At 57.8% G+C, this 23,831-nt stretch overlaps 1 protein-coding gene across 1 annotated transcript; it reads left to right on the forward strand.

Annotated features, from left to right (window-relative positions):
• The first annotated feature begins 15 nt into the window (after positions 1-15).
• LOC311532184 (uncharacterized protein) lies at positions 16-23,603 on the forward strand. Its single transcript, XM_084650436.1, has 13 exons — positions 16-760; positions 4,825-5,008; positions 5,787-6,018; positions 7,537-7,631; positions 9,877-10,097; positions 10,657-10,735; positions 11,746-11,924; positions 13,977-14,684; positions 15,674-15,740; positions 16,398-16,541; positions 19,005-19,249; positions 21,176-21,278; positions 21,771-23,603. The coding sequence occupies exons 1-13, from the start codon at positions 579-581 to the stop codon at positions 21,828-21,830; spliced, it is 2,499 nt and encodes an 832-aa protein (XP_084506562.1). The 5' UTR covers positions 16-578; the 3' UTR covers positions 21,831-23,603.
• The last annotated feature ends 228 nt before the right edge of the window (positions 23,604-23,831 follow it).

The raw sequence follows: 23,831 nt of genomic DNA on the forward strand, positions 1-23,831 counted from the left end.
CATGAGATGTGTTCACACACTGGCAGTGGGCATTGGCTGCAGGGAGCCAGGCTGAAAGGAGCAAGGAGCAGGCAAGGCACTAGGAAAAACTTAACACGAAGCAAACTCCTGGGTTTGCACTTTCCCTTTCCTGCTTGTGACTCTGTGACTGCTGCTTCCTGACCCTCCTAGTGCTAAAGAGAGAAACAGCTGGGGGAAGGGGCAGGGGAAAGAACAGACCTGGGGGCAAGTGGCTGTGGGGTTGCTGAACCTCCGCTTGATGTTTCCTACCCAACGGAGGTGCCAGGGCAGGTTTATCTTTTCCTTTGGAGACTGCAGTGAGCTGGAGCGAGATCTGGAAGAAAGGAGTTGGGAGTGACCGCTCTCTTGGCCATGTTTGCTCCCATGTCTTTTCCAAGGAGGAAGATCACTGTAGCTCCTGGTAGCAGTTCTGTCCTTTCAGCCACCTGCCTGGATGAATCTTTGCAGCTGCCTGACTAGACATCTCTGGTGGCTCCTCTAGATACTGGCAGGCGGAAGGGAGGAGGCTTCTTGGGAAGTTTGCTCCTGGTCTGGTTCCTACTGAGGACGCTGCTGAGATGTGCAGCCCCTTCCCCCTGCTGCTTTCCCCAGACCCCCAGCAGGTGCTGCAGGCTGTCCAAGGCCTAGTGGCTGATCTTCACAAGGACAGAGAAGGCATGCTGGAGGTTTTCTTGGGAGATGCTGAGTGTGAAGAGTATCTGGGGGCTCTTTGTAGACTCCTGGCTGCTCCTGAAGTGAGGTGAGTGAGTGTGGGACTATTCCCCTTGTACGGCTTAGAGGGGATACCCGTGTGACGTGGTGTGCTTATCTATGACTCCCCTGCTCTCTCACACCATCCACTTCTATGGCGGCTGCTTCTAACTAGAGATGGACCCAGACTGGACCCTCCTAGCCTGGCACAGCCAGATCCACCCTGCCTCATTCCATGCGGTCTATGAATAGATGCATTGACTGAGGCAGGGCAGTTCAGATGCCCTGACCGAGGGACCATCCAGTGCAGGACACAGTGGTCTTTGGCTCTGTGGGGTTTAGATTAGATGACCCTTGCGGTCCCTTCTAACCCTATGGTTCTATGATTCTCTCCAGCATGTGATGGGAATTCATTGTTTTATCATTTTCCTTTAAAAAATAAAACAGGAAAATTCCACCCACAAAAAGTCCATAAAGGGATGAAGGTGGCAGAGTGAAGCACTAAAACATCAGGAAATGCCGAGGATCAGTTTGTCCTGGTGACTTTAACTCTGCCCCTGCTGTGTCTACATTTCAGTTCAGTCTTTAACCAGATGGGCCCATACTATTTTCGGCAGGCCTTCTGCCTCATTCAGCTCATGAGATTGCTTTAAATCCAGGGGACTTTAAACATAATACAGTTGGGCTCTGTTTATTGACCTGCTGGGGTTTGCTATGTTTTCAAGCTCCTCTCTGCGACCGCTAACAGACTTTTCCCCCCCACCACATGACAGTTGCCAGTCTCACCTACTCCAGGAGTTGGGGCTTTAAGAAGAAAACACTAACCATCGTTACCAGCAGCATGGGGTCCATAGTGAATAAGGCAGGGGGACTGGCTCTCCACAGACGTGTGTAGTTACTGGAGTGTAAATTTAAAGTAAACCCACAGACCCGCCAGTGTGTGGAGAGCATGTTGGTACTTGCACTGGGTGGGACAGAGGATGTGGAGTGGAAGACACAGGGGTGAGCGGTTAAACAGAGGACATTGAACCATTGCCCTGTTCACTGAGCACAGTCAAGCCTACGCTTGAGCCCCTCACCCAAAACCCATAGGAATCAAAGGAAAGTTTCCCCTGATCTCCCTGAGCTTTGGATCAGCCCCTAAATGAAGCCTAGGATCTGGGCCTCACTCTCCTGTGCTCTAATCTCCAGACCCTGTGTCCTACAGAGACTGGACAATGGGCGCCTCCCGGTCTGGTATTTGCTCTTGCAGGGTTGTTGCCAACACCCTTAACAGGCCCTGGGAAGATAAATGGCTCCCATTAGGGTTAGGCTGTTACACCCGGTGCACAGCTACAAAGGAAGGCAAAGAGGCTCTGAGTTTGGCAGGCACTGTTCCCGGGTGTGGCGCTGCCATTCAAACCGAGAGGGGATCAGCCCCCAGCCACTTGGTTAGGGCTGGGCCTCTCGGAGCCACGGCCTGGCCTGAGTTTCAGTCTCCAGGCAGTTGCGATGGCAAAGCCCCAAACAGCTGTCGAACCCTAGTCTCCCTTGCACCCCGCTGCTCAGTTGTTTGGCGCAGCTGCTGCCCTTGCAGGATGGCACCCTCAGCGCCTGGCTCTGCACTAGCTGGATTCTCCCTGAGCTTTCTGCTCTGTTCTTCCCAGCCGGGCTGGAAACGCTCTCAGCTCCCCCTCCTCACGGCTGATCACTGCCAGTCAGGTAACGGCATTAAACCTAGCGGCCTTCACCTTCCTGGAGGCTGCTGCCGGCCATTTCTGCAGAGGCCAGGCCAGCCATGGGACAGGCAGAATAATGACTCCAGGCTGGAGGCATGGGAATGCTGGGCACCGTGCTGGCACCGAGGCTAATGACCTCTGATCTCCGTGCCTGACCCCGCAGCAGCCTGTGTGGGAGCTGGAGCGCAGCGGGGCCATATCCCATTGGGCTCTTGCAGTGCACCCAGGTACCACGTGGGGCAGCCTGCCCCATTTACCAGGTGGCTTAGGCAGTGACAAAATAGCTACTTTCTAACCCATCGCCGGCTCCAATGCAGCCCTGGCGTAAGCAGGGGCAGCTCCCCCTGAAGACAGTGTGGGTTACACCCGCTTACAACAGAGCTCAACTTGGCCCCATATGGGTTTTATTCATGCAAAAATCAAACTGTTTTGAGGCTAAAATCCCCGTGCGATTCTGGGCATTATTCGTCCCTGAGCAGCATCCTCTCCACCCCTGTTCTGAGCGCACTGCTGGGGTGTAACGAACGAGGAGCCCAGCTCCTGCCTGTCTTTACAGTGGAAGGGGGATGTTTTCCCAAACGGGCCAGCCCATCACGCTGCACGATACAGGCCTGGTGTGCGGTAAAAATGTCACTCAGTCCTGAGTGCTGTCGCTATGCCTACTTGACCTCCAGCATCGACACGGCTAGGTCGACTGAAGCCCCCGTAGTATAGACAAGCCTACGCACCCTGCCTGGTTCGGTGGCCAGAGGTGGCTCTGTCTGCAGAGCAGGGGCTGCACTCACCGCACTGGGGCACTGCCGTACTGCAGGAGTGCCCGGAAGGCACCTGGTAAGAATTTGCACCAATCCTCCACAGATCCTGCCCCCCAAGAAGGTGCCCCGCTCTCCCAAACATGGGTCTTTCTCATGATCTCCAGTGCTTAGTATTATTTATGTACAGTATTTGTATTGCGGTAGCACTAGGACCCCCACTCATGGATCAAGACCCCTCCCACCCCAGTGCTAGGTGCTGTACAGACCCAGAAGACAGACAAGCTCTGCCCCACGGTTTGGCCAGTCTAAGGAAGCTGTCCCTGCCTCCCAAGGAGGGTCCAGAAATGGTCAGGTACTGAAACTTCACAGGTAGAAGAATTTCATTGCTCTTCCTCCTTCCCTTCCTGTCACTGCCTGTCTCCTTCCTCCACCCTGTTTGGATGGGCTGCCCTATAGTTTATACAATCTGCAGACTCCTGCCGGCTGGGATCCTTCAGGATAAGTGGGCAGATGAGATGGGTATATGGTTCTGATGGGCTTCCTGTCCCCCTCCTGCCTTCCCTGCTAGGAGTCACTGGGTGAGGGTAACAAGCTTTTCATGCTGGCATGCCGCTCTGGCAATTCTACGTTTGCATGCCGGGCGTGAGCTCATCTGTATGGCGCATGTGAGGGTAGGCTGTGCAGAGGGTGCCATGTTGGGCTAGGAACGGTCTCATTCTTGCTGGAGCCCTGGCACCTCTTTCCTGTAGTTTTGGGAACGCATAAGCCTGCTGCAGAAGGTCCAAAGTTCAGGAGCAAGCCATGGTAACGGCTGTAACTCAGCGCGGGGGAGTCCGGCATTCAGCACTGCACCACGACTGTACCCTCCAGGCTGGGTTTCCCTGCCCTACTCCACAGCAACCAGCATCAACCGGTCGCTCAGCGCTTCCTGCCAGCACCCCACTCCAGCGAAAGTGAATGGGAATTGCAGGTGCTCAGCACCACCCAGGGCACCCTGCAGGATCAGGCCCTAACTGCCCTTCTCTCTCCTCCACCCTGATTTTGAGCTGCGTTGCTCAGTTTCAGTCCAGTTCTTCTGCAGCCCACACAGACACACACACACAGAGACACACACTCACTCACACTCCCTACGAACCTGGTGCTGTCTGTCGCCTTTCATCACCACCTGGCGCTTCTGCCTCTAGTTCTAACTCCACAAGGCCCAGCTAAGGAATGCACCCAAAATACGCCGGATTTACCACTTCGGGGACGTTGGGAACTGTAGCTAGAGGGGGCTGCTGGGGCCTAACACCCCCAGTGCCGGCTGGCAGCGCAGGGCTCCAGGGGGGCTGAGTTTGGCTGAACGCGGTATAACACGCACACACGTTCCTAAAATATGCCAATTTGCTTAAAAGCCTCCAACCAGATCAAATAAAACCCTAACCTGCAAACCCAAATTGCTGCGCTTGGGGCAGGCTGCAGCTTGCAACTGCCGCGGCAGGCCAGGTTGCCCCCAGCCCTAGCACAGCTGCACAAGGAGCCGTTGGTGCCAGGGTCTCATTGCCAGCACTCTGCTCCAGGCTCGCAGCACCCCTGGCTCTCTGCCAGGTGGGTGGGACATGAAACAGCCCCAAGACCTGACTGGCTCTCTCCTGTACCAGGCTGTGCAGCAACGTCGCCTACATCCTGGGCACCATCGCCGAGAATGAGAGCGGGGCGGCACGCCTGGTGGCACTGGCAGGGGGTGGCTCGGGCTCCGAGGATCTCCTGGATAGCCTGAGCGCCATGCTGACCTGGGACGACCCAGAGGCTGTGATGAATGCGGCAGGCACCCTGGGCTCCCTGGTAAGGAACGCTCTTTCCCTAGGCAGTAGGTGTATCCCAGGGGGCTCCAAGGTTTGCGTAGGTGGAATCCCTCCTTGGAGCATCCCATTGCATGAGGCTCCCGTCCATTAACAGTCCCATGCCCAGACCATTCAGGGATTCAGCTGGCTGAGATTAGTGCAGGCAGCCCCTCCTCCCAGAGCAGCTGGACTGGCTAAGGCCTCACCTGTGCCAGCCACCTCTACTTTAATGCCCATGGGGCATGGGCTGCACCAGCCTGCAGGGAACAGGGCTGGCTTTTGCAATCTCACCACTGGCTTGTAGAGCAGCCTGAGCTCCAGGAGACAGGGCAGGGGCAGCACCTTGGCACTCAGAGAGGGAGAGCCGTGAGGGGCAGTCATACAGCCTGGTGCACAGGATTCACTTCCCTCCTGCTTTCATAAAACCCAGCTCTTACATGGCGCTTCTCATCTGTAGATCTCAAAGCGCTTTACGCAAGAGGTCAGGATCATTCTCCCCATTGTACAAGAGGGAAAACTGAGACACAGATCAAGGAAGTGACTTGCCCAAGGTCACAGTCTGTGGCAGAGTCAGGAGTAAACCTAGGTCCCCCAAGCCCTAGCCTAGTGCTGTCTCCATTAGGCTCATGACAGCTGCAGTAGGGAAGGGAAGGCTGTGCCCCAGATAACCTCCCCCCCTCCCCCCGCACCCACCTCCTGAGTGCACACACCCCGACCTGCCATTTGTGGCTATCAGGTATTCCCCTGATTCCCATCTTTTCACCCATTTTCTCCCCGAGGCGGAAACAGGTCCCAGCCGGCAATGGCTGCTCCAAGCCCAGAAAGCTGACGAGATTGTTGAGAAGCTCAGAGGGCTGCTGGCCTCAGCTGACGAAGGCACGGCAAGCAACGCTGCCCTGGGGCTGGCCCGAATCGCTGGCTCCCAGGAGGGCCGCGTGAAACTGCTGGGACACCCTCACTCCCAGCACCTCCTGAGACAGCTGATCGCCTCCCTGAGAGCAGAGGAAGCAGGTGGGTTGGGATGAGCCAGGGCTCGGTGCCTGGGGTGGAGGTAGGGGTTGGGAGGGCTCATGGGAGACCAGAAAGGGGGTGGAGAAAGGATCAATGAGAACATAGCAGATTGAATGAGGAAGGGATAGCTCAGTGGTTTGAGCATTGGCCTGCTAAACCCACAGGTGTGAGTTCAATCCTTGAGGGGGCAATTTAGGGATCTGGGGCAAAAATTGGGGATTGGCCCTGCTTTTGAGCAGGGGTTTGGACTAGATGACCTCTTGAGGTGCCTTCCAACCTTGATAGTCTATATTATGGATGGGCCAAAGCAGGGGAGCGTCATGGAGGAAAGGGGACAATCTACAGACAAGGAGAAGATCTCTCGTTCTCTCTATCACCACCTGTCCCATCTGTCTGTAGCACTATCTGAGGGTCTGTCTGTTTGTCTTGGGGTCTCTGGGATCTGCCTGGCTGAGATACAGTTTTTCAGATTTCAGAGTAGCAGCCGTGTTAGTCTGTATTCGCAAAAAGAAAAGGAGGACTTGTGGCACCTTAGAGACTAACCAATTTATTAGAGCATAAGCTTTCGTGAGCTACAGAATATGTTTTAAAGGCTCCAACTCCTCAAAACCCCCAAGACAGCCGGAAACCAGAAGTCTGAGCTGCTCACTCCAGGCTCAGGCGCGCCTCTCTGCACGGGTTGGTCCCTGCCCATGCAGAAGCAGAAAGCAGTTGCCCCGTGGCAACATTTCCCCATCTCGGGTCCCTCGGGCCCAGGGATTTGTAAGGGGAGGAGTGAGAAGTGGCCGGGGCTGGAGAAGCAGCGGGTCCACCCTGCACTTGATTGAGACCTGGGCAGGAAGTTAATGCCAGAGCCTAGGAAGTATCTTCTGCAGCAGACCTAGACGGTTGCCCTGCCCCTGACCGCGGTGTTGGCTCCAGGCTGAAGAGGAAGTGGTAAAATCCCCCTAATACAGCACCCCCTGTAATATGGGGGGCTTTGTCTATTAGCACCCCCTTGTGGTGAGAGGGGGCGCTACACCAACCTGGTTTGTCCCTTGTCACCACCACTAATTTGAAGTGAGCTGTAGCTCACGAAAGCTTATGCTCAAATAAATTTGTTAGTCTCTAAGGTGCCACAAGTCCTCCTGTTCTTTTCACTAATTTGGCGTTTGTCAAGTCTTTGTTATGACTTGGTCAGGTCCTCAGTAGTCTCTGGCCCCTTCAGGGTGGCCGGGAGTCAGAAGTTCCTTGACTCTAGCAGGGCTAATCAGCCCATGGTCTCCTAGGCTTAAGACTGTCTCCTCCAAAAGCCCCTGGATGGAGTAGGTAGGGGAACCCAGGCCCAGAACTCCATGCCACACCCCCATCACCAGTGGCATAAGCAGCCAGTTCTCCACCAGGCAGCCTGTTGGGGACCCCCAACCATGCAGAGCAGAACTGTCCTGCCCCCGCCCCCCACGGTCCTGGGGGCCGCATGAGAGCCCAGCACTTCTGAGCCTCTGGCTCCTGACGAGTTTCTTCCTGCTGGGATTCCAGGCTGCAGCATGAACGCTGCCTTCGCGCTGGGGCGCCTGTGTGACACGGACCTCGGCCTGCGGCAGCTCTTTGCCCTCCCTGAAGTCCCCAGCATGGTAAGAGGAGAGGCAAGCGGGGTTGGCGGAGGGGAGACCTGTTCCCCCAGCATCCGGGGAGGGGAGGGGGGATTGTCAAGAATGCTGGGGGGCCAGGAGCAGGCCCAGAGTCCCTATCACAAGCCCTGTCCATGGTAGAAACAACACAGAGATGCCACCACAGGAGCAAGGGGCACGGTTGACACCTGTCCGTCACACTGATAGCAGCCACCTCTGCTCTTCGCAGGACAGACCCAGCATCTCGCAGGGAAGGGCAGCAGCTAGGGTTGCCCGGCGTCCGGTTTTTGACTGGAACGCCCGGTCGAAAAGGGACCCTGGCGGCTCCGGTCGGCCGTTGAAAGTCCAGCTGGCAGCGCAGCGGGGGCCCAGGGCGAAGGCAGGCTCCCTGCCTGCCCTAGCTCCGTGCGGCTCCCAGAAGTGGCCACCAGTCCTTGCAGCCCCTAGGCACATGGGCGGCCAGGGAGACTCCGCGTGCTGCCCTTGCCCCTAGTGCCAGCTCCGCAGCTCCCATTGGCCAGGAACTGCGACCAATGGGAGCTGCGGGGACAGCACCTGCAGGCTCGAGGGCAGCGCGCGCAGCCTCCCGGGCCGCCCATGCACCATGGGGCTGCAGGGATCTGGCTGGCACTTCCTGGGAGCCGCGATAAGCGCTTCCGGAACCCCACACCCCAAACCCCCTCCCACATCCAACTCCGTCCCAGCCCAGAGTCCCCTCCTGCACCCCAACCCCCTGGCGGAGCCCTCACCCTGCAGGTCCCAAGACCCCAACCTCCTGCCCCAGACCTGAGCCCCCTCCTGCACCCCACATCCCTCATCTCTTGCCCCACCCCAGAGCCTGCACCCCCAGCCGGAGCCCTTACCCCCACCCCCACCCCAACCCCCTGCCCCAGCCTGGTGAAAGTGAGTGAGGGTGGGGGAGAGGGAGCAACGGAGAAAGGGGGGATGGAGCGAGCGGGGGTGGGGCCTCAGAGAAGGGGCAGGTGAAGGGGCGGGGCCTCAGGGAAGGGGCGGGGCAGGGTTGTTTGGTTTTGTGCCATTAGAAAGTTGGCAACCCTAGCAGCAGCAGGGGATGGACTTGGAGTCCCAGGGATCCTCCCCTCTGCAGCCCTTCAGAGCTGCTCCTTAAATCAACCAGAAGGGGCCCCAGAGAGTAACAGGGCATTCAGTGTCCCTCCCAAATCCACAGCCCAAGCTCTGCACCAGACTTGGCTTCCCCAGCAGCACCAGGCTGGTCTGCAGCCAGTATAACAATAACCCCTGCTTATCCCCAGTGCCCTTCCCTGGAGGATTTCAGAGCACTTCACAGGCATTCCTTAGCCCCACAACTCCAGGTGAGGTGGGGTAGTATCATTAGCCCTGTGTTACAGCTGGGGAAACTGAGGCACAGAGCAGGGGAGTGCTGCATCCAAGGTCACCCAGAGAGTCAGTGTCAGAGCTCAGGATGCCCAGCCCCTGTTCTAACCACTGGACAACTCGGCCTATACAACACATGCTCTGAAAGGGGGATTGTTTCCAACAAGAAGATTTGGGAGGGTTTCCCCATGCGGCCCCAGAGGCTCTGCATGGGGCATTTCCAGCTCACACACATTCAGTAGGGACAGCACGGGTGCCACTTATCCTGAAAGTAAGGGCCCAGGCCCAGTGTCCGTGTCCGTGGCCCTTGACCTGAGAGAGCAGCATGCAGAGCGGTTACAGGGTCCTGCCCCCGGGGCACAGCACAGGGGACTGGGAATGGGAGCCTCTCCCCTCTGAACTGCTGGGAAGCCCCAGGTCAGTAGTGGTTCCCCTCGTGCCCTTGCCCTTTGGTCATGCATTGGGTGGGGGGAAGTGGAGATGCGCCTCCACCCCCAAATCTGCTGAGGAAACCGGCTTTGCTGGCTGGCAGTCTCCGGCCGGACTGCGTGAGGTTAGCTAGCGCCCCCCTTCCAGGCCGGCTCCGGCTGGGCACAGCAGCAGAGTATCAAGGGGGCAGGTTGCCCTGCAGCTTCCTGCTCTGGGCACAAGCAAACAGCACTTTCCCCATCACTCATTTTCAGTGGCAGCCTGGGTTTGTTCTGGGCACTGCTCCACTCTGGCCCGGCCCAGCCCCCCTGGACATTAGGAGACGACGAGGCAGCCGTGCTCACGCTGTCCAGGGGACAACCACTGGGAACCCAACGCAGGGGCAGCCATGGGAAGGGGCGGGTACAGCCCCCAGCAGCCGCTGCCCGAGGACCAGGCACTAGGTGAGGCGTTTCCTTTCCAGATCCATGCCCTGGTGTCCATGATGGCCAGCGCGGAGGCAGGAGGGAGCCGGAACGCCTGCTTTGCTCTCAGCTGCCTGGCTGCCAACAAGGAGGGGCATGACCACGTGCTGCAGAGCCCTGCCTTCCCCCGGGCTCTGGATACGCTGGGCCACCTGCTTTGCGCCGAGGAGCAGGAGTCCTCCTGGTTTGCTGCCATGTGGGTGACGCTTCCCCGCACACTGTAAGGGGTGCCCAGGAGAGCAGGGCGGAGGGACGTCTGAACTCATCACTTAGAAATGGCAGGGGCAGGACAAAGCTGTGGCATAGAGCTCACAAGAGGGCACTGGGAGCGCCTGGGGCAGAGCTCACAAGAGGGCACTGGGAGCGCCTGGCGCAGAGCTCACAAGAGGGCACTGGGAGTGCCTGGCACAGAGCTCACACACAAAGCCAATGGGAGCCCATGACACAGGACTCACACAAGCAAGGCCATGGGAGCTGATTTCAGCGCACCATGGCCCAGGCACTGGGAGGCTGGAATCCAGCTGGTGGATGGGGGCATCGCTCAGCCCTCACTCACCCATCGCTTATGTGAGCCTCCCCCATTTCGTCCACTGGAGCCTGCAGCGCCTCCCTGAGTGACCTGTGGGCGCAGGGTGAATGGTCCTTCTCCGTTCTGGGGTTTATTCTTTGGCTCGGCCCATAGCTGAGCCCTCTCTCTTCGCTTGTCCACCAGATCTATGGGGCTGGCCCCTGCCCCCCGCTGGACACGACCCATAACAGCAGCCATTCGTGTTTTCTAGGACCTTGCATGTGCTCGCCAGCCAGCCCAGGGGGGTGATGAAACTCAGAGAGCACCCAGACCTGGAACACCTTCTGCAGGTACACTGCTACCATCCGATAGGGGGCAGCTGCTCAGGCTGGGCCACATTCTGATCTTAGCGATAAAATCAAGAGCACCAGTTTCAGATCTCAGCACTGTCACTATATTGACTTGGCTGGAGTTACTCCAGATTACACCGGGGAAACAGAGATAAGAATCAAGTCCCTGGAGTCACTTCAGATTTACACCAAGGTCAGATCTGTCCCACTGTATCATCAAACAATTCTTAATATGAATCCCTTGTTTACCAGAGTACCCTGAATGTGCTAGGTGCTGTCCAAACACAAACAATACTGCCCCTCCCCCATGCCTGCTGACAACCCCCTTGAACTCCCCTCCAAGTTCTATTCCTTCAGTCAAGTCCTGGAAGTTTGTGGGAGGGGGAGGGAGGCGGGGCCAGTCAAACATTTTCCATCAAAACTCTTTTTTGACAGAAAATTGGGTTTTCTACTAAACAAAATTGTCTTGTAAGAAGTGGCTCCTTTTCCTGGAGAATTCTGATTTTTTATTAAGAAACCTAAAATATTTTTATTTGGAAAGACTGTCACAAGGCCTGATGGGACTTGCAGTTCAGTTGCCTCACATTTCTATTCTCCTCAATAGGCTGGACTCCCTGCCTGCACTGCATCTCCCATAATGCCCCTCAGCAAGGGACTCCCATAATGCATCACCCCCTTCCAAGTAGGGGACCTTGTTGCATCATGGGAGATGTAGTCTGATCAATGAGCTCAGCCTGTAGAGGAGAATGAAAGTATGAGGTTCCTGAAGTATAACTCCCATGAGGCAATACTGCATCATTTCCAAATCAAAATATTTTGGTATTGAAATTTCTGTTAAAAAAAAAATTTCTATGGAATCCTTCCATTTTGTGTCCAGCTCTACTTGTGTGTGCCACAAGTACTCCTTTTCTTTTTTCGAATACAGACTAACACGGCTGTTACTCTGAAACCTGTCCACACTGGTGCAAGGTGCTGCCCGTATCAGTGAAGGCAGCATTTTCTCTCCACAGGAAGTGGCTGCCTCAGAGACAGCAGGACAAGAGCTGCTAGAGGAAGTGACTGGCACCCTGGCCAAGCTCTGGCGCCTCCCGAAACCCCCACCCCCGGAAGCCAAAGTTCTGGATTCTGGTTCCATCCAGGTGACCTGGGAAAGTTTCAGGCCTCAGAGCAGCCTTGAGATCAATTACAGGTGATAGCATGAGAGTCCAGCATCCTCTAGGAATGCACTGAGCAGAGCGGGGTGACTTTGACCTTGGGTGCAGGGATAAAAAGTGTAATGGGAAGGAGGGGAGCTCACCATGACCCTAGGGCTGTCCTCTACACAACCCCCTAGAGACAAGACCTGTTGTCAGGTGTGGCTCTGTAGATCTAGGGTAACTTATTCTGCCGGGTCTATGGGCCTGATTTGGCGCTTCCATTGGGTTTACACTAGTAAGACTTCAATGGAGTGATGCTTGGTGTGACTTGTTGCCCCCCCCCCTTTAAGATGCCACCTGATGTGCTTAAATCCACTGAGCCCACCTGTTCTGCCAGCCTGAGCCCCCTTTAACCTGTCTTGTTGAGCCAGGCTCTTAAGCCTCCTCTAGCACCCACACAGGAAGGGCCACCCCCAACTGCAGAATGACGCAGACACTGAGATCAGCTCTGGGAAGAATCAGCTTATGGGACTTGCCCCAACACTCAGGTGTCCACCTCTCTTGGAGTGCAGAACCAAAGGTATATTACGAAATCCACCTCCTTCCTCAATGTGGTGGAAGGTATGTACAGCCTCTTACCTGCCCCCCCCCCCCATTATGAATTGCATAAACTGGGTTTCAGAATAAACAGAAAACAAGTTTATTAACTAGAAAGAGTAGCTATTAAGTAAGTATAAGAGATAACAAACAGAGCAAAGGAGATTACTGAGCAAATAAAATCAAACCATGCAAACTAAGCTTGATTCACTAAAGAAACAGGTTACAGAATGTAATTTCTCCCCCTAAATGTTGAATTAGGCAGGATGCAGAGTTTCTGTAGCTCAGAGTTCCAGTCATTTCTTCTTACAGACTGGCCTCCGTCTCAGTCTGGACTCTCCCGTGCCCTTCCCTTCAGGTTAGGGCCTTTGTTCCTCCAGATACTTTCAGCAGTCTTCCTTCATGGGGGGAGGAATAGCTCAGTGGTTTGAGCATTGGCCTGCTAAACCCAGGGTTATGAGTTCACAACCATCTAGGGATCTGGGGCAAAAATTGGGGATTGGTCCTGCTTTGAGCAGGGGGTTGGACTAGATGACCTCCTGAGGTCTCTTCCAACCCTGATATTCTATGATTCTTGGGTAAGCGACGGAGGAGAGTGTCATTTGCCTTTCTCCTCACCCTTAAATAAGATTTACATAAGGCAGGAATCCTTTATTTCCCAAACGTGACCCACCTTCCCTTTTAGTGGAAAGTTACAAGAAGACCAAGACAATGTTTTGGATCAGGTGACAAGACCACCTGACCTAGTAGTGTCACAGTTACGTCCCAGGACGCCTCCCAGGAGGGAGAGAGATTAGTATCTTCAATCTTGTTTCTTCCACATGGCTCATCTGGTGGGCGTCTTCCTAATACACACCCAGTTGTAATTGTTACATAGTCCATATTCCTAACTTTAGATGCAGAAATGATACATGCATACAAATTCAGTAAATCATAACCTTTCCAATGATATCTTACATGAGTCATCTTGCATGAAGTATATCTCAGTTATGTCACATCCATATCATAAGCATATTTTCGCAAAGAATATGGAGTGTAATGTCACACTTGGGTTATACAACTGAATGTGACCCCCTGACTCCATGGTCTCCAGTGGGGTGCAAGTTGTACCGCTTTGCCTCCTGTGCTATTTACAACCCATTTACACTGAAAGCCTGGTTCTCCTCTCACTGACCTCAGCAGAGTTACTCCTGATTTACACCCATGCCACTGAGACCAGAACCATGCCCCGGCCGTCACTGTCCACTCCCGTTCCCATCACGGTTGATTGTGGCCCACTGCCATAAAGGATGGATCCTTTGTGCCAGATCTGGCTCTTGGTCACACTGGTGTAAATCCACAGTAACTCTCTGAAGCCCATAGAGCTACCCCGACCGGTGTGGCTAAGAGCAGAATCTGGCCCTCTGTCTGCTGGGCTAGCATGTCTTTGGGTCTAGCCTTGGCTGACCTGAGAAGACACCACGTTCACTTCTGCTAAGTGGTTCTGTTATCTCCTGCTGTGTCTGCAGGCTCTATGATGGGGATGCCCTGCTGTACCGGGGGCCAGCGCTCAGCTATGCCTTCGCAGGCAGCGTGCCACGCCAGGAATACCACTTTCAGCTCTGCCTTGAGGCGAGGGGCGACCGGGGGCCGTACAGCGATGCTACGGTGCTGACCAGAGAAGAGCCAGTGCCCAGTTGCCCCTTGGACTTCCACGTGACAGGTCGCACGGCCACCCAGTTAAAATTGAGCTGGGCCCCTCCGGCCGAGCCTAACGGCCCCATCAAACACTACACAGTGTACAGAGGGGAGGCCCTGGTGGGCTCCACCCCAGAACTCAGCTGTGTTGTGGGAGGCTTGGCCCCTTCCACGAGCTACCGGGTCAGCGTCTGCGCATGCACCAGCAAAGTCCAGGGAGGGAAGGCCACGCTGCTCACCAAGACCATGTCCCTGAGGGGCCATGCCCCGGAGGGGTTAACCCTTCTAGTGCTGGGGCGCAGTGAGATCTTTGTGACGTGGGACGTGCCCAAAGCACCCCTGGGACGCTTCTTTAACTATGAGCTGTGCCTGAATGGGGAAGTGGTGTACCTGGGCACGGCACGCTCCTACATGGCCCGCAGGCTCAGGGCCAACACGGCCTACACCTGCACCGTCAGTGCCCTCACCAGCGCGGGTCGCTGTGTCAGCCGGCCAGTCACCAAACGCACACCCAGGGACGAGTACAGCGATGTCAGCAGGTGAGATCTCGCTGTCACAGCCACATGGTGCCCCTTGGGCGGGCCCCTGTTATCCCCAACACTGTCACCCTGAAAACACCCCTGCCTTGGCTAGACCCACCACCACCCTGGTGCCCTTTTAGCTCTCTTGGCATCACCACCTCCATCTCCACCCCCCTCGGCCCCCTACTCAGCACTACCACTATGACTCTGCCCCTGCCTGTGCCAAGACCCGGCCCTACCCGGCCAGGTTCACCGCAGCCTCCACAGTGCCACCCCCTCGGCCCCTCTTTCCTACACCCAAACTTGGCTTGCCCGCCAGCCAAGCTGAGCCCACACCTTTCCAGAGCTGGTTGGTCTAGACTGAAGCGAAGTTCTCCAGCACTGTTCCCTGAGCCTGGATTTGAAGGAGTTCTTGTGTGTTGCCTGCTCCCTCTGGTGCCATTATCCCTCCTCAGGGAGTGGGCAGCCTGCCACAGCCTCCACTCCCAGCGAGACTCCGGAATTCCATCAGGAGCCAGGAAGGGGCAGAGGCAACACAGGGGAGTCTTTCAAACCTTCCCCTGCCAGGCCCCCGAGAGCCCCTCTCCTGCTGAGCAGAAGGGCCAGTAAACCCTGGGAGATTAAGAGCAGCGCAAAACGCCCTGGCACGCCCAGGTACGGCTTGGGGCTGGGCAGCTACTGCAGGTGCTCTGGCTGGGATCTCTTCCATGGGGATCAGCAGGTGGGAACCAGGGGAGGAGATGGGGCAGACGAGAGACATGAGGGGATCCTCTGAGCACCACCAAGAGGGCATAGACCATGGGAGCCTGCTGCCAGTTCCAGGGTCAGAGCCGAGCATGGCTGGAGGATCACACCCCATGCCATGGCTGGAGGGCAGAGCATCAGCACCTGTGCCCCCTTCGCTCTGCCCTTACATGCCCCTGGGGTTAGTTGAATCTCTGTCCCCATCCCACCTGAGGTGGTTTTACAGCCCGGCGCTAAGAGAGCTGCCATGCTTCCTCCCCCAGGAGAGACCCTTCCCTGTCCTGCTGCAGACAGCGAAGCCAGGAGACTCGAGCTGCCGGCCCCTCCAAGGTGGGTATGGGCAGCACCCCCCGCACCCCTCCACACACACACACAGTGGGAACAGGTCAGGCCAGGAACCTGAGACCCCACAGGCCTGATGCAACGCTGGAAGCAGCAGGGGTGGGGGCTTGGCTCAGGTGGCCGGTGGGGAAGGGGACTTTGGGGCATAAGCAGCTGGTGTCTGACACTTGTCCATTAACCATCCCTGGGGTTCTGCTCCATCCTCCAAAGCCCTGGCCCCGAGACCCAAGGCCAGTTCAGGGACATGCCCAGCCAGGAAGGCCCGCTCGGCACAGACAGCGTTAAGACTTGCTGGTGCCAGGGCAGAGAGACGAGAGTCCTGGGGCAGCTTGGCTTCTTGTCATGGGGGGGACCGTTCTGGCTGCTGGCCAGCTGCCAGAGGCCTAGTTCACCCCGGCCTCACTGAGAGACACGAGCACACAGCCATGCAGGATTTGGGTCCCAGGGAAACCAGAGCATGCTCAGCCCCTGGGGCGAGACGCCGCTCTCTCCCGATGCCTCCAGTGACTGCTGTGGGATCACTGCTGAATCCCCCAGGGCCAGGGAGCGGAGTGAGACCTTTCCTAGCTCCCTTGTGTAAACAGGATGAACAGAAAACCCCCACTCGACAGGCCAACCCCTCCTTTGTGCCTCCCTTCTCACCAGGCTGCCCCACTTCCCAGGGACGCTGGGCACCCAAAGCAGCGGGCGCCGGATGCAAAGAGCCTCCCCAGGCAAACTGCACTTCAGCCCAGTGGGGAGAACAGCTCAGCCGAACCTGGGGCGCTGAGCAGACGGCTCTTCCCAGAGGTACCAGCAATATCTGGCCAGCTGCAGGGGGCACCCCCCATGTGTGTGTGCATGCAACCCTCAGTGTGTATCCCTGTGCACCAGTGGGCATCTGCACGCATTGCTGTGCGTGTGTGTGTGTGTTTGCATGTGTGCTCTTCTCCGGGCATGCATGCAGGGGTGGGCAACATTGCCCCTCTTTCAGCCCAAGCAGCTAGTCAACGTGTGGGGGCCTGGGCCTCTTCCCGGGGAGCAGAAATTGGTGCCAGGCGGGTACTTCTCTGATGAACGGTGACAAGGAAGGCACAAGGCCCTGCTTCTCCAGACACAGGGGGAACCCAGAACAAAAGGAGCAGTGTCTTAGCAGCCTCTTTAGCCACCAGACCCTAAAGCTCTCGCTCTCTCTCTCCAGGTCACCCTGTGCTTACCAGCTGCTGCTTGGCCTCCCTCCCCTTTGCCTCTGCCCTGCTCTCTGTTCTGCCTCTTCACAGTTTCTGGGTGTTCAGCCTTCCTTCACACAAAGACAGCCAGCCCCCCCGCCCCTCACTCAGCCCAACTCCTGGGCAGGGGCGCATCCCCCTCTTCTCCTGGGTGGGGGCTTCTGGTCAGCTCAGCCTGAGTTACCTGACCGGTGCGTCACCCCCCGTCTCTGAGATCAATGTAGTCACCAGGACCTCTCAGCGTAACACCGAGTACATGTGCATCCCTGTGCGTGTGTACAATGTGTGTATACGGGCGAGTGGTGTGCATGTGTGTGGGTGCATCCCTGTGTGTGTGTGTGTGTACAATGTGTGTACAGGCGAGTGGTGTGCATGTGTGTGGATGCATCCCTGTGCGTGTGTGGGTGCGTGTGTGTACAATGTGTGTGTACAGGCAAGTGGTGTGCATGTGTGTGGGTGCATCCCCGTGCGTGGTGGGTGTGTGTGTGTACAATGTGTGTACAGGCGAGTGGTGTGCATGTGTGTGGGTGCGTGTGTACAATGTGTGTGTACAGGCGAGTGGTGTGCATGCGTGTGGGTGCATCCCTGTGCGTGTGTGGGTGCGTGTGTGTACAATGTGTGTACAGGTGAGTGGTGTGCATGCGTGTGGGTTCATCCCTGTGCGTGTGTGTGTGTGTGTATACGGGCGAGTGGTGTGCATGCGTGTGGGTGCATCCCTGTGCGTGCGTGTGTGTGTGTGTGTACAATGTGTGTACAGGTGAGTGGTGTGCATGTGTGTGGGTACATCCCTGTGCGTGTGTGGGTGTGTGTGTGTACAATGTGTGTACAGGCGAGTGGTGTGCGTGTGGGTGCATCCCTGTGCGTGTGTGGGTGCGTGTGTACAATGTGTGTATACAGGCGAGTGGTGTGCATGCGTGTGGGTGCATCCCTGTGCATGTGTGGGTGCGTGTGTGTACAATGTGTGTATACGGGCGAGTGGTGTGCATGCGTGTGGGTGCATCCCTGTGCGTGTGTGTGTGTGTGTGTACAATGTGTGTATACAGGCGAGTGGTGTGCATGCGTGTGGGTGCATCCCTGTGCGTGTGTGTGTACAATGTGTGTGTACAGGTAAGTGGTGTGCATGTGTGTGGGTGCATCCCTGTGCGTGTGTGGGTGCGTGTGTGTACAATGTGTGTGTACAGGTGAGTGGTGTGCACGTGTGTGGGTGCATCCCTGTGCGTGTGTGGGTACGTGTGTGTACAATGTGTGTATACAGGCGAGTGGTGTGCATGCGTGGGGGTGCATCCCTGTGCGTGTGTGTGTGTACAATGTGTGTGTACAGGCGAGTGGTGTGCATGTGTGTGGGTGCATCCCTGTGCGTGTGTGGGTGCGTGTGTGTACAATGTGTGTATACAGGCGAGTGGTGTGCATGCGTGTGGGTGCATCCCTGTGCGTGTGTGTGTGTACAATGTGTGTGTACAGGCGAGTGGTGTGCATGTGTGTGGGTGCATCCCTGTGCGTGTGTGGGTGCGTGTGTGTACAATGTGTGTGTACAGGCGAGTGGTGTGCATGCGTGTGGGTTCATCCCTGTGCATATTTGAATGTGAGTGTCTGTGCAGGTGACCTAGGGAAAAGCCCCAGCAGCACTACTGACATTAGCTGACAGCGAGTGGCACAGAAATAACTCCTCCCCCAGCCCCCTTGCCATGCAGGGAGGGGCTGGAGTTCAGTGTCTCCCTCCCCTGGGAAATGGGCTCACGCTTCCCAGGCTGCTGGAGCTACTGACACTGGTTAGTGAGCGAGCCCAGCCCGGAGGGACCGCAGGCCAGCCTGCTGCGAGGGGTCGGCCAGACAACATCTGTGCCATGCGCGGGAGGGCTCATATGGAATCACAGGCGGCAAAAAATTCTCTGCAGTCCACAGGGGGCCACCAGGCCCTGCCCCAGCTAGTCCCAGCAGCCCCCCGGGCACCACACCAGGGCAGAGAAATCGCAGGAGGTAAAACCCCTTTCAAATACGCCCCGCACAGGGCCTTCCTGGTGTCTCCTTCTTGTCTCTCAAACAGCTGGCAACAGTCCTCCCTCTCGGGCACCCGGCTAGGCAGGGCTCACCCGGTCTGCGTGCTGTGCCCATGTCCCTTCAGCTCAGTCGCTCCCTAGAGCGGAGGAAACCCAGACCGGCAGCCTCAGGCCAGCAGAGGCCGAGCTACGGGCTCCCCCCTGTCCTGGAGAGCTTGGGGCATCCGCAGCTCAGGGCTCCATTGGGGAGCCAACAGCTCCGGGGGCTGCAGAGGCCAAAGCCACAAACAAGGTGAGTGCCCTCCACGCCGAGCGACTTCCCCCTGCCCCTGCTCTCCTTCGCCGGGCAGCTCCCTGGCCTGCACGGGAGCCAGAGCCACACAGCACGGGGGGCGGGGTGGGGGGCAGGGAGGCAGCTAGGAACCGAGGGCTAGGTTGTGCTCAGCCTTAGGCATGCAATAAACTTTTGCACTCCTGCCCTGGAGCCAGTCCCCCGGTACACCCTGGAGCTTGGTGCCCCCGGCACACCCTGGAGCTGACGCAGCCCTCGGCATGTGACTGCAGCATGCTGTTCCCAGCCCCCGGCTCAGTCAGCAGGAGCTCCCCCCAGGACACCCACGGCAGCACGGGCCTCTCGGCTGCCCCCAGCGTGGGCCCAGCTCTGGAGCTGGCTCCAATGCCAAGGGCTCTCTTTGGAGCGGCGGGTGGGGCTGGGTGCTGGGCAAACCAAGCCAGCCGAGGCCTCCAGAGAAGCTCAGTGCACTCGCTGGCCTGCTAATGCCCAGGCATTGCCTGCAAATCAAACAACACAAAGGCCTTGAACTAGTGCCCTGAGATGCAAAGTTCTGCCTGCACCCCGCCCCCCCGCCCCCCCCTGCAAGCTAATGGTGCTATGACACTTCACACCAGTTGTGGCTCTGCCCCAAAGCGGCTAACAGAATGACCGCGGCTTTGCTGTGTCCGCTCTCGTCCCAGGGCAGGACTGGCCAGGGCTGTAGCCGGCTCCTGCCCGCCGAGGAGCAGCACCGGAGTCCTCAGAAGACAGCAGTGCCCCTGGGCATGTCTCACAAGGGAAACGTCAGCCTCCACCCTGCAATGGCACCCACGAGAGTTCTCTGCCCACAGCAGCGGGATGGCTGCAGGCATGGAGCTGGGTTTAACGCTGAATGCACAAGGGAAGACATGCCCTCGGGGAGAGGTCACCCCTGCCTGCCACTGCTCTGCCTTTCAGATTGGTTGGCAGGGCTCAGCCGGCGGGCCCCACAGCATGGCAGGTGCCGGGGGCTGAGCATGTTGGAGCGTGAGGGGACCTGGAGGGCTCTGATGCCCAGATTCCCTGCAGGCCCCCGAAGCTTCCCGGCTAACCTCCTCCCTGCGATGGGCAGGAGGCCCTCTGGCCAGACACCCCAGGGGACGCTCCTCGGAGACCACCTGCTCGCCCAGGCTGTGGTAAGTGGTGACTCTTGGGATGTGCTCCCCTGTGCAGCTAGGACTCAGGCCCCGGGAACACTCTGTGTCGTACTCCTCACCTGGCACCAGCAGTCTCCGAGCCCAGGGCCCTGTCAGGCCCCAGTGTGGGCCAAGAAGGAATCTCTCCTGTCTCCTCTCCTTGCTGGGGGGTTGTGCATTTCCAAAGTGATCCTGGCTGGCTTTACCACCTCCCTTTGTGTTGTTACTACCAGAGCTCCTGGAGGTCTCAGCTGAGCTCAGGGCACTGGACTGACACAGTCCCTGCCCCAAAAGCTTACAGCCTCAAGAGACAAAGGGTGGCAAGAGGAACTAATGCACAGAAAGGGGAAGCGACTTGCCCAAGGTCACCCAGAAGGTCAGTGGCAGAGCTGGCAATAGACCCTGGGTCCCTTGAGCCCCTGTCCAGCCTGCTAACCGCTAGGCTGCACTGCCTTCCCTTTTCTGCTCCTTTGACGCCCCCATCCTCCCTCACTGCAGACCCTCCAAAGCTCCCAGTTCTCAGGGCTATGGCCCAGGGTGGGGGGAGGCTCTGTTCTGAAGGAAATGGTCAGGGCCTCCCAGTAGCCACCTGCAGTCCCAGGGCAGAGGCCCTGAGCATCAGAGCTCGGCCCTGTCTCAAGCTGGGCACTGCCCATGTCTGCCAGGGTCTCTGCACTCCGTGAGCAGGCTGGCTTGGCGGAGGGCGAGTTCCAGATCTCAGGGAGAATCCCCATGGCAGTAAAAGCACTGAGCATCTGTGTCTCTCCAGCAGCCCCAGAAGGAGGATGCGGGCAGGGCCTGCTGCACCTCCTGGCACCACAGCCTCAGCAGGGAGACAAGAGTTTGCAACGGAAAGCAGCCATGAAAAGCAGGTAAATGGGGTAGGGGGAAGAGGTGGGACAGCAAACCGGTGGCCCCCCGATGGGAGAGGGGAATGGGAGCCATTAGTCCTGTGCTGGGGAGGGGGTGCAGTGGAAGGTGTTAGGTGGCTGGACTGTCTGTGGGCTTTTCCTGCTCCTATGTCCTGGGATTGCGGCTGTTGCTGGATTCCAGCCCAGCTGGCATGTCCATACTCCCCTGACTTCCCTGCTGCAGCACTGCCCTGACCCTGCTCTGGGTGCCAGTGCAATTCCATGGCCCATCTCCAGGGGGTGCTATAGAGCCCCCTCCTCTATGGCCAGGAGCAGGCGTTTTGGGGACCAGCGACCTGCTCACTGCCACCGCCACCAGGCCAAGCCCTCCTTGCACTGAAGGAGCCTCTCGGTGCTTGCCTCGACCAGCTTCTTCCCCCGGGCTGGGACATAGCCCTGTTCCAAGCGCTGAGCTGGTGGAGACGAGTGGATTCAGTCGTTTTTGCCTTCCAGAAACCGTGGCCCTTTGGATGGGAAACTGAGGCCGGAGCTGCTTGTACTGGTGGGTGCTGACAGGGCCACGCCCTGACAAGCTGTGGTCCTGGGTAATGCCCTGTGCCATCTCCATGGCCTGACTCAGCACTAACGGAGGCCTGGGGAGCAGGAAATCATCACTCGAGTCTGGATTTCTCATACAGAACTGACCTGACCTCATGGCTCTGCCTACCCAAGTGGTCCCCAGGGGCTTTACACACCCTGGCCTTTGATGCCCGCCGTGACAGTGTCTGGGATCTCGACTGTCTCCCCAGACACCCACTGGCAGAGCAGAGCAACATCTCATCTAAAGGCTGGCACCTGTGCCAGCTGCCTGCCCTGGTGCTGCTCTGCAGGGAACCCAAGCCCTGGTGCAGGACTGGACCCCACAACCTTTAGATTGGAGGGAAAGTGGAGACAGTGAATGTTTGGCACACCCCTGGGCAGGGAGGGGCTCTGGGTACAGCCACGGAGGGTGGCTTGCTGGAGATTAACACACACACACTTGGTGTGTTACTCTCTGACCCCCGTTGGCCAATGACAGGAGGGCCAGGAGACTACAGACAGGGCCTGGAGGTGGGGGCAAAAAGGGATGAGAAATGGGGGGCCCTAGAGGCCCCCTTGTCTCTGCTGTCCAGCCTGCGGTGCATGGGAAAGTGCTGACACAGGACCACCAGCCACAGCTCTCATCTTGTCAAACACCCGAGGTTTGCCAGGCTCAGAACTCACATCCAGACCCCAGAAACGATTCGCTGGGGATTGTCCCTAGAGCTAAACAGCTTTGGAATAAACCGTCTCTGCTGCCGTCGAGACTGGGATGTTCCCTGGGCACAAACAACCCGAGAGAGGGTGCCCTGCAAACTCATTCCCCATCAGAGGGCACAGCACCTTCCCCAGCACACACGTGCACACGCACGAGAGGGCGTCACGCAAAGATTCACCAAACATGCCGCTCACCCATCGAGGGTCCCCCTCCACGTCATCCACCACAGGCACCCCCGTCACAGAATCAGAGGCCCTGACCATGCCCTCCCACACCTGACAAAGCCCCCAAGCGGGACCCCAAGGGAGGGACACAAAAGATACCTTTTATGCAGGAGACGGGAAACGCTGTGGGATTTGCGCCCTGGCATGTGCCTGGCTCTTCCTGTTCTAGCTGCAGTAAATCATTTTCAGCAACAAAAGGGAAACCGGGGAGGCGCCAGGTGTGTGTGTGGAATGCGGGTAACAGGACTAAAACCAGCCGCATCCCTGGGAACCAGGCGCGCTGCAAGATGCCACCTATGGAGCAGCCCAGGAGGCCAGAGACAGATTCGGCCTGTGGAGAGCACCACAAACAACACTGGGCGCAGCAGGGGGCGCCCCCACCCATTCACCGGCAGAGCGTCGCGTTCACACCCATTCTGGACTGCGGGGTCCACATGCATAATCCTCCCGTGACCACAGCCCAGTACTGGGGGGCTTCGCCTCCCGCCCCCATGCGCTCGCTCACGGGCCGCAGACACCGGGCACATTCACAGAGCGGGGGCCAGGGGGCACCACACGCAAAAACACGCTTGCACAAAAACACACCCACACACCTCACACCTCCACATTCGCCCACCGAGCGTGCCCAACGTACCCCGCCAACAGAGGGTCACCCCCGCACACCAGTAGACGGCGACGTCTCCCACAAAGGCCGAGCCTAACACAGGTCGTTGCAAGGGCTTACGGAGACGCTTAACAACGAGCAGCCCGCTAGCCCCATGGACTCCAATGGGACCCCTCCCCTGTGCACAGTTACGTGCATCCCGCTTTGTAGTCTCGGGGATCTCCGGAGCACGTGCACAGCCACCCACCCGCGCGCAGCGGCATGCATGCACCCCCCCCCCCCCCCCAGGCACACACACGAGCCTGCACAGACCCCGTATGCACACGCACGATGCACCCCCGTGGAGAGACACACACACCGGACCGCGCTGGGGTTCAGCCAGGGGCACCCCGGGGCGGGCCGGTGGGCGAGAGGAGGACGGCCCCGGGGCAGAGCCGTGGCCAGGGCAG

The sequence above is a fragment of the Lepidochelys olivacea genome (assembly GCF_965140295.1).
Source record: "Lepidochelys olivacea isolate rLepOli2 genome assembly, chromosome: 16".
NCBI lineage: Eukaryota > Metazoa > Chordata > Testudines > Cheloniidae > Lepidochelys > Lepidochelys olivacea.